General features: G+C 45.6%; 1 protein-coding gene across 1 annotated transcript; it reads right to left on the bottom strand.

The window, feature by feature from the left end:
- Nucleotides 1-11,886: 11,886 nt before the first annotated feature.
- LOC123137928 (protein RADIALIS-like 4) lies at nucleotides 11,887-16,114 on the bottom strand. Its single transcript, XM_044557822.1, has 2 exons — nucleotides 13,529-16,114; nucleotides 11,887-12,218 (listed from the first exon to the last, which is right to left on the bottom strand). The coding sequence occupies exons 1-2, from the start codon at nucleotides 13,795-13,797 to the stop codon at nucleotides 12,194-12,196; spliced, it is 294 nt and encodes a 97-aa protein (XP_044413757.1). The 5' UTR covers nucleotides 13,798-16,114; the 3' UTR covers nucleotides 11,887-12,193.
- Nucleotides 16,115-19,704: the final 3,590 nt, after the last annotated feature.

The following is a 19,704-nucleotide window of genomic DNA, read 5'->3' as shown; positions in this document are numbered from 1 at the left end:
AAGGCACACATCAGGTGCGGTACTTAGCATAGCATACTGTAGAGCCTACGTCTGAAGCATAGGGGACGACATTCATCCTTTCCCTCTCTTCTGCCGTGGTCGAGCTTTAACTCTTAACTTCATACCTTACATCTCAGTCAAGAACTCCTTCTTTGACTGATCCATCTTGAATACCTTCAAGATCATGTCAAGGTATATGCTCATTTGAAAGTACCATTAAGCGTTTTTGATCTATCCTCATAGATCTTGATGCTCAATGTTCAAGTAGCTTAATCCAGGTTTTCTATTGAAAAACACTTTTCAAATAACCCTATATGCTTTACAGAAAATTCTACATCATTTCTGATCATCAACATGTCAACAACATATACTCATTAGAAATTCTATAGTGCTCCCACTCACTTCTTTGGAAATACAAGTTTATCATAAACTTTGTATAAGCCCAAAATCTTTGATCATCTCATCAAAGCGTACATTCCAACTCCGAGATGCTTACTCCAGTCCTTAGAAGGATCGCTGGAGCTAGCATACCTTTTAGCATCCTTAGGATCGACAAAACCTTTCTGATTGTATCACATACAACCTTTCCTTACGAAAACTGGTAAGGAAACTCGTTTTGACATCCATCTGCCAGATTTCATAAATGCAGCTTGTGCTAACATGATTCCGACGGACTTTAAGCATCGCTATGGATGAGAAAATCTCATCGTAGTCAACTCCTTGAACTTGTGAAAAACTCTTCGCCACAAGTCGAGCTTCATAGATGGTGACATTACCATCTACGTCCGTCTTCTTCTTAAAGATCCATTTATCTCAATGGCTTGCCGATCATTGGGCAAGTCCACCAAAGTCCATGCTTTGTTCTGATACATGGATCCTATCTCGGATTTCATGGCTTCTAACCATTTGTCGGAATTTGGGCCCACCATCACTTCTCCACAGCTCGTAGGTTCATTGTTGTCTAGCAACATGACTTTCAAGACAGGATTACTATACCATTCTGAAGTAGTACGCATCCTTGTCACCCCACGAGGTACGGTAGTGACTTGATCCGAAGATTCATGATCACTATCATAAGCTTCCACTTCAATTGGTGTAGGTGCCACAGGAACAACTTCCTGTGCCCTGCTACACACTGGTTGAAGTGATGGTTCAATAACCTCATCAAGTCTCCACCATCCTCCCACTCAACTTTTCGAGACAAACTTTTCCTCGAGAAAGGACCCGATTTAAGAAACAATCCCTATTGCTTTTGGATCTGAATTAGGAGGTATACCCAACCATTTTGGGTATCCTATGAAGATGCATTTATCCGTTTTGGGTTCGAGCTTATCACGATGAAACTTTTTCACATAAGCATCGCAGCCCCAAACTTTCAAGAAACGACAGCTTAGGTTTCTCTAAACCATAGTTCTCTCGGTGTCATCTCAACGGAATTACGTGGTGCCCTATTAAAGTGAGTTCGGTTGTCTCTAATGCCTAACCCATGAACGATAGTGGTAATTCGATAAGAGACATCATGGTATGCACCATATCCAATAGGGTGCAACTATGATGTTCGGACACACCATCACACTATGGTGTTCCAGGCGGTATTAATTGTGAAACAATTTCCACAATGTCTTAATTGCGTGCCAAAGCTCATAACTCAGATACTCATCTCTATGATCATATCATAGACATTTTATCCTCTTGTCACGATGATCTTCAACTTCACTCTGAAATTACTTGAACCATTCAATAATTCAGACTTGTGTTTCATCAAGTAAATACACTCAGTGTCTACTCAAATCATCCGTGAAGTAAGAACATAACGATATCCACTTCGTGCCTCAGCACTCATTGGACTGCACACATCAAAATGTATTACTTCCAACAAGTTGCTTTCTTGTTCCATTTTACTGAAAAACGAGGCTTTTCAGTCATCTTGCCCATGCGGTATGATTTGCATATCTCAAGTGATTCAAAATCAAGTGAGTCCAAACAATCCATCTGCATGGAGTTTCTTCATGCGTATACACCAATAGACATGGTTCGCATGTCTCAAACTTTTCAAAAACGAGTGAGTCCAAAGATCCATCAACATGGAGCTTCTTCATGCGTTTTATACCAATATGACTTACATGGCAGTGCCACAAGTAAGTGGTACCATCATTACTATCTTATATCTTTTGGCATGAAAATGTGTATTACTGTGATCGAGATTCAATAAACCATTCCTTTAGGTGCAAGACCATTGAAGGTATTATTCAAATAAATAGAGTAACCATTATTCTCCTTAAATGAATAACCGTATTGCGATAGACATAATCCAATCATGTCTATGCTCAACGCAAACACCAAATGACAATTATTCAGGTTTAATACTAATCTTCATGGTAGAGGGAGCGTGCGATGTTTGATCATATCAAACTTGGAAACACTTCCAACAAATATCGTCAGCTCACTTTTAGCTAGTCTCCGTTTATTCCGTAGCCTTTTGTTTCGAGTTACTAACACTTAGCAACCGAACCGGTATCTTAATACCCTGGTGCTACTAGGATTACTAGTAAAGTACACATTAACATAAGTGTTTCGCGTGTGTAAATCTGGCTTACACCCGTTGTATGTGAACGTAAGAATCTATCACACCCGATCATCACGTGGTGCTTCGAAACGACGAACTTTCGCAACGGTGCACAGTTAGGGGGAACACTTTCTTGAAATTTTAATGAGGGATCATCTTATTTACTATCGTCGTTCTAAGCAAATAAGATGCATAAACATGATAAACATCACATGCAATCAAATAGTGACATGATACGGCCAATATCATTTTGCTCCTTTTGATCTCCATCTTCGGGGCTCCATGATCATCATCGTCACCGGCACGACACCATGATCTCCATAATCATGATCTCCATCATTGTGTCTCCATGAAGTTGTCTCGCCAACTTATTACTTCTACTACTATGGCTACCGGTTAGCAATAAAGTAAAGTAATTACATGGCGTTGTTCAATGACACGCAGGTCATACAATAAATAAAGACAACTCCTATGGCTCCTGCCGGTTGTCATACTCATCGACATGCAAGTCGTGATTCCTATTACAAGAACATGATCAATCTCATACATCACATATCATTCATCACATTCTTCTTGGCCATATCACATCACATGGCATACCCTGCAAAAACAAGTTAGACGTCCTCTAATTGTTGTTTGCATGTTTTACGTGGCTTCTATGGGTTTCTAGCAAGAACGTTTCTTACCTATGCAAAACCACAATGTGATATGCCAATTGCTATTTACCCTTCATAAGGACCCTTTTCATATAATCCGTTCCGACTAAAGTGGGAGAGACTGGCACCCGCTAGCCACCTTATGCACCAAGTGCATGTCAGTCGGTGGAACCTGTCTCACGTAAGTGTACGTGTAAGTTCGGTCTGGGCCGCTTCATCCCACAATACTGTCAAAACAAGATTGGACTAGTAACGGTAAGCATATTGAACAAAATCAACGCCCACAACTACTTTGTGTTCTACTCGTGCAAAGAATCTACGTAATAGACCTAGCTCATGATGCCACTGTTGGGGAACGTAGCAGAAATTCAAAATTTTCCTATGTGTCACCAAGATCTATCTATGGAGAAACCAACAACGAGGGGAAGGAGAGTGCATCTACATACCCTTGTAGATCGCTAAGCGGAAGCGTTCAAGAGAACCGGGTTGAAGGAGTTGTACTCGTCGTGATCCAAATCACCGGAGATCCTAGTGCCGAACGGACGGCACCTCCGCGTTCAACACACGTACAGCCCGGTGACGTCTCCCATGCCTTGATCCAGCAAGGTGAGAGGGAGAGGTTGAGGAAGACTCCATCCAGCAGCAGCACAACGGCGTGGTGGTGATGGAGGAGCGTGGTAGTCCAGTAGGGCTTCGCCAAGCACCGCGAGATATGAGGAGAAAGAGAGGTAGGGTTGTGCCAACCGGAGAAGAAACTCATGTGTTGGGCTGCTCCTATGCCTCCACTATATATAGGGGGAGAGGGGGCTGCGCCCCCACCTAGGTTTCCACCCCCTAGGGGCGGCGGACAGCCCTAGATCCCATCTAGGGGGGCGGCCAAGGGGGGAGAGGGGGAAACTTGCCCCCTAAGCAAGGTGGGGCGCCCCCTCCCCAAACCCTAGGCGCCTTGGGCCCTTGTGGGGGGCCGCACCAGCCCACCAGGGGCTGGTCCCCTCCCACACTTGGCCCATGCTGCCCTCCGGGGATGGTGGACCCACTTGGTGGACCCCCGGGACCCTCCCGGTGGTCCCGGTACGTTACCGATAAAACCCGAAACTTTTTCGGTGACCAAAACAGGACTTCCCATATATGAATCTTTACCTCCGGACCATTCCGTAACTCCTCGTGACGTCTGGGATCTCATCCGGGACTCCGAACAACATTCGGTAACCACATACAAACTTCCTTTATAACCCTAGCGTCATCGAACCTTAAGTGTGTAGACCCTACGGGTTCGGGAACCATGTAGACATGACCGAGACGTTCTCCGGTCAATAACCAACAGCGGGATCTGGATACCCATGTTGGCTCCCACATGTTCCACGATGATCTCATCGGATGAACCACGATGTCAAGGACTCAATCGATCCCGTATACAATTCCCTTTGTCTAGCGGTATTGTACTTGCCCGAGATTCGATCGTCGGTATCCCGATACCTTGTTCAATCTCGTTACTGGCAAGTATCTTTACTTGTTCCGTAACACATCATCCCGTGATCAACCCCTTGGTCACATTGTGCACATTATTATGATGTCCTACCGAGTGGGCCCAGAGATACCTCTCCGTTTACACGGAGTGACAAATCCCAGTCTCGATTCGTGCCAACCCAACAGACACTTTCGGAGATACCTGTAGTGCACCTTTATAGCCACCCAGTTACGTTGTGACGTTTGGTACACCCAAAGCATTCCTACGGTATCCGGGAGTTGCACAATCTCATGGTCTAAGGAAATGATACTTGACATTAGAAAAGCTTAGCATACGAACTACGATCTTTGTGCTAGGCTTAGGATTGGGTCTTGTCCATCACATCATTCTCCTAATGATGTGATCCCATTATCAACGACATCCAATGTCCATGGTCAGGAAACCGTAACCATCTATTGATCAATGAGCTAGTCAATTAGAGGCTTACTAGGGACATGGTGCTGTCTATGTATCCACACATGTATCTGAGTTTCCTATCAATACAATTATAGCATGGATAATAAACAATTATCATGAACAAGGAAATATAATAATAACTTATTTATTATTGCCTCTAGGGCATATTTCCAACAGTATTACGGTTTCCGATCAATACAATTATAGCATGAACAATAGACTATTATCATGAACAAGGAAATATAATAATAACCATTTTATTATTGCCTCTAGGGCATATTTCCAACACGAACCGCATTCGCCAAATTCAATGTGGTACCGCATTATGCATACGGAGGAGCACACTGTGGCCCTCACGGCAGAAGTACAAAACAGCCTTCTTAGGCAAACAGCCAATTCGGCGATAAAGAACTCGGATACCGTCAAGTGAGTCCGGAGTACTCCGCAACAGGATCATCTGGCATGTCCAGAGCTCAACTAGCAATCCGGTCTCCGCCCTAGTCCCAGTCAGGCGGCGAAATTTGTGCCGCGTGTACATAACTACACACTTAAAATACCCTAAGCATAGGCGGAAGCACGGCCATGACACGGTCCACAATGCGGTTCGACCGCCCCGGGACAGACACATATTTGCACCCCTTTTTTTTCAGGTCCCTATCTTCAGGAGGCTCTTCCAAAAGACCGGCCATCAGACACATAGCGGGACGAACACACCAGGAGGACAAGAAGCTTTGGTGTACAAGGGAATCCTCAGGTGGTCTCTGATAACGATCGTTATACCTGTTTTACATACCCGCATACCGCCCGCTCCTGGTCAGGATGTGTCAAACAGTCCTATTTTGCTTATCGCACTACTTGTATATGTACGCTTTGACGTATCATTTGAATAACAAGGGAAAATAGTATACAGCGTCAGCTTGCTATTACGTTTATTTACCCCTTTCCTTTACTGCTTATCTATTATACCCGTGCATTTTGGCATGCCAAGTTTGCCAGGGGCTTCAGTACCCCATAACATGGCAAGACAAGTCCGAACACTTTCGATAGTGCGGCACCCCGAACTTATAACACTATATGCATCAGCTCCGAATCATGTCTTGGGTCAATAGTTGGGTTTGCCCGGCTCCTATGGTTTGGTACCTTACGTTCCGCTATATCGGCTAAGGTAGAGCAGGGGGAACTACTGCGATTGTGTCCCGGTTCTTCCGGACGAGCACCTCCGTAGAGAAAGCCGAAAACTGACTGTCATGATAAGGCGAGAGCTGGTCGCTGTTCGAGAGATTTCAAATCCTTAAAGATTTTTTCCGCTTCAGGCGAGAAATCGGCCTCATCCGATTTAGGCGTGTATAGCGCCCCGAGTCCGGCTTTCCGGATACTAGGGGCTTCATCAAAATTTAAAATTGTAGACTTCTATAGCTAAGTGAGAGCGATAAAGCCGTATAGTCCATTTGCCTCGTTCGCACCGCTAAACACCTCCTTAAAAGGACCAAAAAATTGGATAAAGAGTGTTTATACTTATCCCGAACACCCCAGTACTAGTTGCATGGGGGTAGAAGCCGATGACTGGCCAACTCTCAAGATTTTATAAACGGCCGCACAGAAGGTAATATTTTAAATTAACAAGCGCCATATAGCGCACATGAACTGGTTTTCATATTACATGATGACATGAGTACATTCATTCGAACATTACATCCTTAGTACATTCATCCGCTACAAGGCGGGCACCCTTAATGACATTTTCATAATACTGTTCGGGGTGGCGATGCTCCTTGCCCTTCGGTGGCCCCTCTGTCACCAGCTTCTCGGCGTCCATCTTCCCCCAGTGCACCTTCGCACGGGCCAAGGCCCTGTGTGCACCCTCAATGCAGACGGACCGCTTAACAACTTCAAGCTGCGGACAGGCATTCACCATCCGCTTAACAAAGCCAAAGTAGCTGCTGGGCAGGGGCTCGCTAGGCCACAACCGGACTATGAAGTCCTTCATGGCCAGTTCGGCCGCCTTGTGAAGTTCGACCAGTTGCTTTAGTTGGTCGCTCAAGGGCATCGGATGTTTGGCCCCAATATATTAGGACCAAAACAGCTTATCCGTCGAGCTCCCCTCCTCAGCCCGATAGAACTCTGCGGCATCAGAGATGCTGCGCGGCAGATCTGCGAATGCTCCTGGAGAGCTCCTAACTCGGGTAAGTAAAAGGAAAGTCTCCTTCACATGCTTGCTTTGCATAATGAAAGCCTTACCCGCAGCTATCTTCTTGGCCACCTCAATTTCCTGGAGGGCCTTCTGGGCTTCGGCCTTGGCATCTAGTGCGCTCTGACGGGCCTTCGCAAGCTCCGACTCTTGCGTCTTGGAGTCACGCTCCAAGGACTTGAATTTTTTGACGAAGTCCTGAAGCTCTTGCTGGACCTCATCAACTCGCGCCTCTTGATTTTCGCGCTCGGTGCGCTCCTTGGACGCTTTGTTTTCGGCCTCGGACAAAGCCTTCTTAAGGGCCGCCACTTTGGTCGTGGCCCCTAGTAAAATTCATCGTGCTTCTATTAGCATCAACGATTTTTTTTCCTTTATATAACATTCAGACGGGGTATTACTTACCTTTGTTCTCCTCGAGCTGCCTCTTCACGAGGCCGAGCTCTTCTTCGGCCCGCCCCAGGTTTTGCCTCAGTCCGGAGACCTCTACAATAGCAGCGGCGACGACCAGCAGTGACGCCTGCTTATTCACAAAGACATAATATGATTAGACTCCTGGGAATAATATTTGATCCTATGTTCGGCTTTTCTTCTCGAACACCAAACAGAGTATCAGGGGCTATTGTCTATATTGTGATACTTTCTCATAATTTAAATTACTTACCTCAAAGCCTGTCAGGAGGCTGGCGCAGGCTTCGGTCAATCCACTTTTGGTGGACTAAACCTTCGCAATCACCGTACTCATAAGAGTACGGTGTCCTTCATCAAGGGAAGCGCTTTGAAGCACTTCCACCAAGTTATCCGATGCCTCTGGATGGACAGAGGTCATCGGCACAGGTGGCTCGCCCCCCTTGGCGGGGGGCTGCCTGTCTGAATCCGGAACCACTGGAGGTTCTGGCGCAGTATCCGCCTGGGGGCCAAGCTTGCTGCGGCCCCCCTCATCCGAATCCATGGGGATTCCCCCCTCCCATGAGCCCGGCATCGGGGGTCTCGCCTTGAGGCTCTAGGACTATCTCCTCCTGTCCCGGTATCCTCTAAGATAACACCTCGGTGTCATCCGCGGGCCGGGGAGTGGAAGCCGTCGGGAGCGAATAGCTGTTCATCTCCGACGAGCTCAAGGACCCATCCGAGGAGGATAAGTTGATGTGGGCTTTGGACGGACTGCACAAACAAATCTTGACATAATAAGAAGCCATAAAGCTAAAACATGCAAAAAAAGTATTATGGCATACAAATACTTACGACTTCGCCCGGGGCTTGGCCCTTGGTAGCCACTCCTCCTCGCTGTAGGTGGCGGTTGTGGAGTGGTCCGGAGGGAGGGTCCTTCCCTTCTTGGACCCTTCGGCCTCCCCGGAAGGGGCGGCCTTCCTTTTCTTCTCCCCCTCGGTTTGGGGGAGAGGGTTTTCCTCCTCCTCCTCCTCATTGTCATTGGAGGAGTGCGCCTCGGTGTCTTCGGACGATGAGTCCGACACCACCTTGCGCCGGAGACTTTTCCTGGTCCCCGTGGCCTTCCTCTTGGTCTTCTTCTCCGGCACCTCATAGGGCGCCGGAACCAGCATCTCCGTCAGGAGAGCGGTTGCTGGATCTTCAGGCAACGGAGCCGGACAGTCGATCCGCTCCGCCGTTGCCACATACTCCTATTAAATCAGTACGGTGGCTTAAGTTCCTCCCATGAATATACTGAGGAAAGGCACATCTTGCGAAATGTAGAGTGCTTGCCGAGTTGGCATGGCGCTTGGCGCTGAGTCCGCGGTCCTCGGTGGTGGGAGGAGGAACTTTGCTGGCCTTGAACAACACCTTCCAGGCGTCTTTGTGCGTCGTGTCGAAGAGCTCTTGCAGTGTCTGGTGTTGGGTCGCGTCGAACTCCCACAGGTTGAATGCCCGTCTTTGACACGGGAGAATCCGGCGAAACAGCATGACCTGGACCATGTTGACAAGCTTGATCTTCTTGGTTATCATATTTTTGACGCAGTTCTGGAGTCCGGTCAGCTCCGCGGACGCGCCCAGGCTAGGCCCTTCTTCTTCCAAGAGGTGAGCCGCATGGGGATGTCGTATTGGAATTCGGGGGCCGCCACCCAGTTGGCGTCGCGCCGCTCGATGATGTAGAACCACCCCAATTGCCACCCCTTCACGGGCTCCACGTAGGAGCCTTCGAGCCAGGTGACGCTGGGCATCTTGCCCACCATGGCGCCTCCGCACTCCGCCTGCTGACCAAGCACAATCTTTGGCTTCACGTTGAAGATCTTCAGCCACAGGCCAAAATGGGGCCTGATGCGGAGGAAAGCCTCGCACACGACGATAAACGCCGAGATGTTGAGGATGAAGTTGGGGGCCAGATCATGAAAATCCAGCCCATAATAGAACATGAACCCGCGGACAAATGGGTGGAGGGGGAATCCCAGTCCGCGGACAAAGTGGGCGAGGAGCACAACCCTCTCGTGGGGTCTCGGAGTCGGAATGATCTGCCCTGCGTCCGGGAGCCGGTGCGCGATGTCTGCGGCCAAGTATCCAACCGGCCCGAAGCTTCGTAATGTCCTCCTCCGTGATGGAGGAGGCCATCCACTTGCCTCCTGCTCCAGACATGTTTGGCTGTACGGAGAAGGTGAGAACTGGGGCGCTGGAGCTTGAGCGTGCGAGAATGGATGAGCGAAGAAGGAAGAAGGCGTGGGTGAAAGAGAAGAATCCCTATCTCTTTATAAAGGCGGTAGAAACTGTGCGCCTCCCCACTTGCCCGTTAAAATCGCTTATTTCCCAAGCGCCACGATTGATGGCGCGGTTGGGTTACCCATACCCGTATTGATGAGAATCCCGTGATAAGGGGACATGATCTCTGCTTCGACAAGACGTGTCAAGGAAACCGCCTCGCATTACGTGCAGTAGCTGGTTGTGAAAAACGGTTCGAATAATGACCGGACCGTGGTGTGATGTCATGCTATAAAAAGTTGTCAGCAGATTAGATTTGTGGAATATTGTACTCTCTATGGTGGTATGTGGAATTTGTTTTGCAGAGCCGGACACGATCCTTGTGTTCGAAATCTTCTATGGACTAGCGGAGTGCCCCACCGCCACCTTATATGGCAAACGATGGATCTTTTAACGGTGCTGGCGCTCGGTGCAGCTTGTCCTTAAGCGGGGTTGTGGTGGCGGCTAGGGGCGTGGGCGTTCGTGCACCAGCCTTGCTGCTCGGCACGAAGATCGGCGACGGGTAGTTGAGGATGCGAGTGTGCTAGTGCGGGGGTGTCATCGTCCTGGGTGCGGCACGAGCGGTTACTGGTATGATGGCCGATCATTGTCGGTGGACGCGGCTCAGCCAACTCCGGTGAGCTGGCGCTCTACCTCCACATCCAGTGGCCGCCATGGGGCAGCGCGATGCTGCCAGCCCGCGACATGACTGATGTGCGCATGATCAAATGACTAGAGTCATGCGCGCTTCGGTGATGTTAGTAGCTGGCGGTGGTTCCCCCGGTGGCAATGGTTGTGTCGATTGTTGCATGTGGCTGGGAGGATCTTTTGCCTCCCAGATCCCGTGGTTGCTGCCTGTGGCTCGATCTGGCGAGGTTGTGGGATGTTGCCAGAAGGCTTTTTTGTGGGTTTTGGCGGCTCTCACTTCGTTCAGTTTGCCTAGTGCGGTGAGATGCAATCTATGGACGGCGGCCTAACGTAGAAGGTATGGTTGTGCAGCGGGGACAGTGGAATTTCTACCCTTGCGCTGTTGCGCATGTAGTTGATGGGATCGGGGAAAAGTGGTGCTATGCAGAAGCTAGATGTATGTTCATTGTGTTTGTATCCTCTTGATGCCTCATTTTGAGTAAAAAAATCCACCATTTGTCGAAAAATAATAATGATCATCCCTAAGATAAGCGTCTCTATTGTCCCCCATCAATCATGGACGCGATGAGTGTAAAGTGTAAACTGGGTGCACCAAGATCTACTGATTCATATACAGATTTCCGCGGGACCCGTTCAACCATACCAACACCTCTATCTCTATGGCTCTATCCACCCACAGTCGGCAGGCTACAGTCTCACTCTATCTAGCTACAAACCGTGGAGCCCGATCACCCGCCAAAAACTGTACCTGCGGATATGGCCGATCACACCATAGTTTCCTTCCTTTGCTGCTACGACTCCGGCGGGCGCCGATCATCGTCCGTCGAAGCGCGGGGCCACTTGGCAAAGCTCTCTACCTGATCAACAGTAGTGACATGGCCATTCACTTTGGAGAACTAGACTGGATAGTGAAGGATCATGCAGATCTCTGCAACTGCTTCCAGTGGACCACCCCGCACAGCCCAAGCTTTGGTCACCTGTCCAAGATGGCCAATGTTCATTATCGTATGACTGTTGGGTATCTGGACCTGAATTTGGTGGTCCGAGTTTGGTACCCTTTTGTTCTGCCCTACTACTTTATCATGATAGCACTCAGCAAAGGAAGGAGAAAACGTCGAAAATCTGCTTAAAGCACATAGACGAAAACTGTTTTTTTCATCAGGTGACATGCCAAATCAGACATGTAAATCCTTTTTGCACCAAACTTGGCAGAGACATGCTGCAATACTTCAAGTATATGTCTACTTTTTTTCAAGAATTTTAACAGTGTTGATCCCTTTTTATTTTAAGCCGGGAGTGCACGCTCCCGACCTCAGCTAGAAGTTTTTCATCAAACCACTACACAAGTCTAGTACCCATCTTCTTTTGGTAGCAATTCTACTACCTATGACAACACACACATACAACGCAAGAGCACATTAGCTCAAAAAATATATAGTAAACGTAATCTCAGGGGGACTCGGTTATGTTTCGGTTTTGCTGGTAAGAGCGCCACTGCAATAGGCTTCGGATCAGCTCCTCCAAGATCGCGTTCACTGAGGATTGAGGTACCTTCTCCTGGAACAAAGAAACCACAACATCACACCGTTATCCCTTCGAATAAATTAAAGGAGGGGGAACAAAATGTACACTGTTCTGAAAGTGATTTATTCATCATAAAGGCAAACAGCTTAAAGGTAGTGGGGTTTGTAATGATTTCCCTTGCAAACTTTAGGAAAATATGCATGGTTGATACCACTGTGCAGGGAGTAGTAGGAACGAGGCCTTTCCCTCTTTGCAGAGGAATATGCAGAGCAACCTCCCAAGAGGAACACCATCACTATTTCTCTCACAAGCATAATAATTTGATTGTTGGATTTTCAAAGCACACTGAGTAGCAGCAGCAGCAGCACAAACATACTAATGCTAAAGAATTTTCATTCCCGTAAACAGATTGACCTGCTTCACCGCCCAGTTTAGAGATTAGTAACTACTATGATTACGGGTGTTTATCCATATCTTTCCCACTGTACTCACAATTTAATTCGACACTAAACTGGATCAGATAGTGTCCTTGTGGCCATAGTTATCCACTAGTATTTTGCCGGCAGATCATCATCACGGACAGGTGAGGTTGTTCACAAAAAACAAAAAAAGTGAGGCTGCCTGGAGTTTGAAATTTCAGCATACTTCTGTTTATTCTGCTGTATCTTCCATTTAGTTGAATTTGCGCATTGTTGGCAGATAAAAGGGAGTTGACTTGTCTTGCCAAATGGAGTCTCAGTCAACAGAGTGCACAAAACATGAAGAAAGAGCACAAAAGTGTATTACTATTTACTAGTTGGAACTTGGAGTACTCCTTATAAACAACAAACAAGGATCACATGCTTAATTATCACAAGGTGGAAATGGAACAGGGCAGCAGACCAGCAGTTATATAGCTAAGTTCAGAAAAATGCAATCTGCAGAGCTAGTCAAATTCCACACTTCGGGAAGAATGTAATTGTCAAACTAATCACATAAGTTATGGCAAAAGTGCAGTAAGTCAATTCCAGCAAAATCCAAGGACAATGGATTTGACTTACATTTCAGATAGCCCAAGATACAGATAATCAAGGCACACCCAGACACTTAAACACAAGCCGGAAGAACAGAATAGGAGGAACAAACTATAAAAGGCATGCTGCAAACTAGAGGGAAAAAGATAATCTAGGTGTGGGACGTTAGGAATCATAAAATGACCAAAAGCTACAAAATCAAGTGACAGCATGCAGAAACACTGCTCTTGAACATACACCCATGACTAGTAGTGCATAACAACAGGTGAGCATATGAAGAGGATGCACCATGAGATTATGTGTGTATGAGAGTACGGGCTTCTTAATTACCTGTGGTCCTCATTGGCACTGCCCCAGGAGTTGCCGTTGCTACTGCTAGCGCCGGAGATGTTGTAGAGGGATCCGCGACGGCCGCCTGCATACTCAATGTGATGCAGGTCCTTCAGCAGCTCTTCATAGTGCCTCTTCACTTCATCGACTGACTTCCCATCACCGACTGCTCGTGCCACCTTCTGCCAGCGGTCTGGCGTGTCCTCGTCATACGTCGCTAGCGCCGTCTCAAAGATCTTGTTCTGTTTTGCTGTCCAAGATGAACTCATTATCTCTCTATTTTTCTTTCTCTCCTTCCCCTTTACTGTTTCCCCAGCAGGGAGAAATTTTCCACGAAAGGTCAGGGGACTAGTAATGGACACTACTTGTGGCTGCTCGTGTTTCTGTGGAACAAAGAGTGAGCGCAGATGTGCTATTTATATAGAGGGGGAAGCCAACACAATACCCAGTATTGAGTGGGTGGTGATTTGTGTTAGCAGTACGCAATGAGTTGACAAGCCTATGTAGGAGGGAGCCACGAGAAATTTCACCGACTCACCACACTAATCTGGTGTGTATTAAATTTGTAGGGAGGAATCAAAATCACTCAGATTTGCTGGGAGACTAGACCTTTGTCATCTCATTTCATCCCACAATCTTGATAGACATCCTTTATTCTTGCCTTTTTTCTATGTTGAAACTTGAAACCATGCTTTAAGGGTGCATTTGGTACTTACCACAACTTTTTTCTCAAACTCACATCAACATGCGTGTCGTTTTGTATTGGAAGAAGCACACTGAGATGATGCAAAAACTTACCAGGCCAATTAAACCACAATATACAAAGCAACCTAGGCTAACAAAACCAGACAAGCAAAGCAACAAGCCTACACACACAGCTCTACAAAGAAGCAAAAAGGTCACAAGAAGAGGGGTAAGCGCAGGCAAAGCTAGTGGTCAGAAGGCCTAGAGTGCATACTAACCATAACTAGTTGTACCTAAAAGAATATCACAAGGCCATTTGTGCCAGGATAGAAGCATGCAACATCCTTGTCGATGTTACAAACTTACGGAATGTTTTGAACAAAGGTGCTTCCACCAATTTGCAGTCAATTAATTGGCTGTACAAACTACATACAATTTGCAACATCACTTAAAACAATGATGTTTAGTAGCAGAGGATATTTGGAACAGAAGCCCTGAATAGTGAATATAGCAAGTACAAGGAAAAGCTAGTGACTAACAATTTGTGTCGACGACCTTCCACTGTAACAAAAATATTCAAATATCTAATTGAAAACACACACCAATATATGCCTCTTTGTCTTTCTGTAACACAGGGGAAAGGAGCCATTATTAGGTCAAAAGGATAAGAGCACCTAACTCTTCCATGATATTTCTACTCGATTATATCGGTGATGGTATATGGTTTCAGATGGACAGAGAAGAATGTCATGCAGATGGGATGTACTATTCAACTGTGGTCTGTGGTTTAATAAATTAACACACAAAAATCTGTCCCTAGTACCTATCCACTTTGAGCATATGATGGCAGAACTGGACATATTGTACAGTCGTCTCATTGCTAGGAACTGTATAATAGTACAAGTTTCATGCAATAAAAATAGATTGGCAAGATCTAGTGTATAATGAAGTGGAATAATTAGATTTGGGATTCTTGACTCCCTTGTATAGCCCCCTTTTGTATATTCCCCTTCCCTTTGTACATTCTTCCCTCTTCTTCTAACTACCCCTTTATGTTTTTTCATGCCGCCTTCAATAAAAAATTACTGTCAGGGCCTCACCTACAGTTTTCAGTTCAAAAATAAAGATTTGGGATTCATGAGATAGCTTATTGTTTTATAAGAGATCACATGTTTAGTTCCCGTGGGAGATTCATTGGTGGTTTGTTGGAGTTACTACAGGATCCAAACAACCATTGGTACAGGAACTTTATTTTGTACCAGTCCTCTCGGATAATGGAACAGCAAGTTCTTTATGCTCCTTAAAAACTAAACCTATACCACAGTTGAAAATTTAAGTGTCTGCGGATATTGCTGGTAACTAGTAAACCCATTAAGTATGTTAGTACCATGTAAATATTCTCCTAACAGAAATTGTGACTGGCTTTATACGAATTTCCCATCAAAATTTGATTTAACAACTCAGCTCCTAAATCTAATAGTTGTTTCCGGTTGTTTCAAAAAAAAAATAGTTGTTTCCGGTAGAACAAGCAAGACCATGCACCAGGTCTGCATGTATAATTAAGAAAAATAGAATGCTTCTGGATAATGTAAGCAGTGCCAGTCAATTTCCAGCTTATTTCATAACAAGTCCAAATATAAATGTTCATGCAGAAAAGAGAGCTATGCCTAAGTATATAATATATATGACTTTTGAATCGAGGGAAAAATTACGTAAACCAGAGCATATCCCTAACCAAGTTCGTAAGAACTAAAAAGCAAATGACAGTAATTGACAATATTTTTAGTGCAACAGCTTGCCAAATTTTACAATAAATCACATATCATCACTTCTAAAAAGCTATAAGCCATTGTTGTGTCTCTGAAATTCTTAACAAATTTGCCCACAAACTTGATTATTCTGTGCCGTTTTGTAGAAAGATGCAGTTAAGTTACCTTGCCGTCTTGAGCTTCATTGCATTTAGAATAACATTCTCAGACCTGCATTGTTCCAAAACTTGTATCAGAAAAGTGAAGTTCAAAAGATGCTTCTGGCTTTTTTAAGCTTGCCCCAAGTTGCTTCATCTAATCTTTACTCGGCACAAATCTTGGACATACAAGGTCAGACCATAGCCCGTCAACCAGCACTTACTACTGAACTTAAGCAAATAATATACAGAGATAGTAAGAATAAAATGAAGACGCAGTAGCAATTTTGTATAAAAATGATAACTACTAACTACTTATAATATTATTCATTGGAAGAAGCATTGCTTTTCTCTTGCCTTCTTATGTTCTCAGTTTGGCTATTACATTTAGAAAGATGCCGCAAGCCTCCAAAGGCAGACATTGGAAGCTTTTAACAAGAGAGATTTATGAGGAAGGAAAAGGTCATCTGGTTCAAAAGTAGATTATCCCATGAAGGTACGGAACACCACTGCGCCTATGCATAAGTCATGTCAGCAAATGCTAAAGGTTTTGTGTGTATGCGGATCTTTCATGTGATTTGGTTCGAGTTCTCATCATCCCAAGGTGTGGACAGGTGGATTTGAGATGATGGAAAAGGCCCCCACCAGGCTAGTAGCTAGGATTCACATCCAAGTGGGATACACCTCTTTACTATCTCTTCTCGACGAATTTAAATTTGGTATTAAACAAAATTAGACCCAAATGTCAATTTGAACCTTTATTATGTGACACCCTTACCTCGATACCCTCTTTTCAGTCTTCAAAGGAAGGTATTTGCTTCAATTATTTTCCCTTTCTATGAAAGGTGGAGAGAATCATAACATTCTTCGAATCTATATCTATATCTAAATGGAATTTATGTTGACCGACAGAATTATGACTCACTACACCTGTCAGCCTGCCATGATATGTGATGGGCGGAGAAACAAAGAGTCAAAGTTTATGCTCAAGCGCACCAAATTCCAGTCGCATAAATGGAGGTGTTGCATCACAGGAATGACCACGGATCAAAATAGAGGTCCAAACTATGCCCTTAGGAATGCAAAAAGTAGGGTTTATTGAAATATCTTATAATCTTGTCAGACTGAATAGCATACCCTCTGTTGATAAATATAGGATTTGTTTTTATCATGCAGAATTGATCTTTAACCAGCAGTTAGTCCAATAATACATGGGTTGTGCCACACAGAATTTAGACCGTTAAATTCGTATTGAAAAATAACTTTTCTCTGATTATGATTTTGCAATTATGAGCAATGTATTGTATGAGAAATTTGTGGTCAAAGATCAAATTTTGAGAGTCCAACAGAGGGATATGTCGATGTCCTAATCTTCGGACACTCACCAAAGAATGCAATAGGTGATTTCTCTAAAAACAAACATGGATCTTGTGATGGTGATGTCATATAAGAATAAAACAGTCATTAAATATAGCATTTGAGATGTTGGATTCTAAAACATGTGAACTCGTTGAAAAGTAGGGAATCTCACAGGAAAAGGTATCTGATAATGGATGTGTGGCGTAGGAGCTAAAGAATGATTCCTTGATAAGATATGATAAAAAGACTGAGAAGAGGTCAGGAAGAGGAGACGAAGTAAAAAGATAAAAATAGAATAAGAATCCAGCAGATCCCAAAGCTATGATGTTCCATCTGCGTACAGAATATGTGGTCCGATCTTTTGTAGACAGCCAAATAGTACACTGGTCTGTAACAATGATAGAATTAACTGATTAAGCAATGGACAGGCATGATTCAAGAACATGAATTCATTTGTTTGGGAATCGATCTGGATAGCTGTCTTGCTGACTTAAGTGTTTCAAATTCCAAAGGTTCAGCTTACCGATTGAACTTGGGATTCTAGAAAACAAAATTGATTGAACTTGAAATTATACAGATATCATATTTTAACTCTATGCTAAGCATAAGATCTCAAATACTGAAACGAACATAAGAACACTTGTGAGATATGCCATTGTCATGAATACAATAAATAATTCGTAAGCATTGCTATGATCCAGTTAGATGTTAGGAAACCAATGAAACACAGTTTTTCATGTATCATTCAGACAAAAACTTGTCCTGTGATGAATACTGTAACATGATCCAGTTATGTGGTTTCCTGAGTTCTGAACCTAGAAAATGAGCACTGGATGAAGCTAATGTGTGTCGTTAAATGTAATAATGCTGAAACCTATTAGACGCTATTGTACATCTTGTAAAGAATGCGGTGGTTGCTGCAAGTTTGCTTTGTACTTGGCTTTGGCATCCAGGCTTGGGCGGGTTTTGAACTATATAAAGTAGAGAATGATCTATCTTCTACTCCGTATTTTGAAAACAAGAAAAACCTTGTAAAGAAATACAAAGCCATTATTTCTGCAGGACACAATTGGCTCAGTCGCACAGTGACCTTGTGCATAACATCTGTAGTCAAACAACGGGAAACCATCGCAGTGGCATCGTCACAAACCGAACCCGTTGCATACGGACGGCGCCTCACGATTCGCAAGAGTCGCATTTCTGGAGGACACATCCTAAAACTACGCCAAAAGATGGGTGGCCATACTTCGGCCCCCACAGGCGTAGAAACAAACACCTGGCCTGCGTGCGTGCGTGCGTGCGAATGCTGGGGGTATCCTCCCCTCGAGGTTACCTCGAACAGACGAAGGAATCCGCGGGGGCTACGAGGACGCCTCGCGCCTCTCGGTCGAAGCAGCCGCGCGCCGCGTAGCTCGCCTGCTCACCCGCTCTGCATTGAACTTTGAGAGTGGGGCGCTCAGGCTGCAGGCTGCAGCGATGGCGGGGAGGATGCGGCGGGCAGAGGAACTGGAATCACATTGGTCGATTGATCAGGAGGATGCATCCGGCCCAATCGGAGCGCCAGGGGGCCGAACAAGCACTTGCCGACTACCACTACAGCGCTCCGCGGTGGGCCGGCCTACTAATACGGTGGTCTTCATGTTTTTTTTAGCTCTGGGTCTCTCACATCGGTGGCTCACAGCTCCTTTTGTCGTTTTTTCGGGTTTTTTCCTTCCAGAAAAAACTTAAATTAAGCCGGCTGATCTCTCCCTCCTATAAACCACTTCCTCCGCTCGACACATATCCCATGTGGGGCCCGCCGGCTGCACCTCCTCCCATCCTTATCCTCTCCACGGGCTTTCTTCTCCCCACGATTCTTTTTCTTGTTCCCTTTCCATGTTCGTCAGAGAAGCTCCTAACGGCGATCCACCTTCTCTCCGCTGCAACCGCCATCCTCCACTGCAATAGTCGATGCATGATCACAAACGCTGCGATGGAGCATCCATTGGAAGCACCATCGAGCGTCGGAGGTGCTGTGACGGGATCATTTACGCATGGCCGTCAGAGCTGCGATTGAGCATCGCGCATGGCCTCTTGGAGCTGCAATGAAGCGTCAGCGACGATTTGGCGCTAACCACAGCGAGCGGCCGACTGGGCACTGCAACTCCGGTGATGTCGCCTTCAAACTGCTGGGAGCATCGCCGGTGTTGGAATGGAGCAATGTCGGGCCGCCAGATGCATAGTTGGT

The sequence above is a fragment of the Triticum aestivum genome, chromosome 6B (genome assembly GCF_018294505.1).
Source record: "Triticum aestivum cultivar Chinese Spring chromosome 6B, IWGSC CS RefSeq v2.1, whole genome shotgun sequence".
Taxonomy (NCBI): Eukaryota; Viridiplantae; Streptophyta; class Magnoliopsida; order Poales; family Poaceae; genus Triticum; species Triticum aestivum.
This window is presented reverse-complemented; position numbering and strand designations above follow the sequence as displayed.